The sequence below is a fragment of the Limulus polyphemus genome, unplaced genomic scaffold (assembly GCF_000517525.1).
Source record: "Limulus polyphemus unplaced genomic scaffold, Limulus_polyphemus-2.1.2 Scaffold679, whole genome shotgun sequence".
Taxonomy (NCBI): Eukaryota; Metazoa; Arthropoda; class Merostomata; order Xiphosura; family Limulidae; genus Limulus; species Limulus polyphemus.
The window spans coordinates 274,777-275,696 of NW_013666289.1; the positions used below are offsets into that span (position 1 = coordinate 274,777).

General features: G+C 26.0%; 1 protein-coding gene across 1 annotated transcript in view; it reads right to left on the bottom strand.

Moving 5' to 3' along the window:
• Nucleotides 1-920, bottom strand: part of LOC106459908 (nose resistant to fluoxetine protein 6-like) — a 37,377-nt gene that overhangs the window by 30,279 nt on the left and 6,178 nt on the right. The window contains exon 4 of the mRNA XM_022386478.1: nt 664-751. Within this exon, the coding sequence (XP_022242186.1) occupies nt 664-751 (88 nt within the window). The remainder of the gene's footprint in view (nt 1-663; nt 752-920) is intronic.

Genomic DNA, 920 nt, shown 5'->3' on the forward strand with positions numbered 1-920 from the left:
GACCTAATACTTAATTCAATATTTTGTTTTGTTTTTCACAGTGCTTATCTCTTTCCTCAATGTAGAAATTTTTGTGTAGTGAGTTGTGCAGCTGTAATGACAAAGTGCCTGAAACGTGTCTTACCTATCACATAATAAAAGCTAACTCAAATATGAAATTGGACAAAAATAAAAATACCTAAACTCCAGCTATTTAGAAAATAGCATCAAAAGATATACAAATTATTACAAGTTCAACTGCATACAATACTATTGATTTATTACAAAACACTGTGAAAATTTAAAACAAATATTGGTGATCAGAATATCATTAATTTAGTATAATGTAATATCAATGTAATTTCAAAGTAAAACTTACTCGAACAATGTAATTAAATTTCCAGTTTTACAACTTTAAAACGAAGCTTATCTACCACTACTTCGTTATTTTGTTTTAAAACAAAATATATAATTTTACAGTAAAATATCTCCTTAATTAAGAACATCACTTAATCTATTCCAAATCACAATATATAATCTAAAAATGAACCGTATCATCAACGACATTAATAGCATATCATGGAACAAAATATTTAAAATTTTAAAGTGGAACTTATATTGTCATTGCGTTTGTTAAAAGTTAAAATTAATCTGGAATAATTTGGGTTGATGATCTTGACTTACATAATGGTAATTTGTGTAGTTGTTATGGGTTCAGCAACCTTCATCTCGCAATTTGGAACTTCTACCACTAGATGGCTCTTTTTTAGCGCTGTGAAACACAAAAAAGTGCACTGATATACTATAGCTTTTATTAAAACGTGTCGTTATCCCTAATACTCCTAAACAGCATTAGTTAGTATCTAATCCTTCAAACAAAGTAATAAAATTTATATATATATATATATATATATATATATATATATATATATATATATATA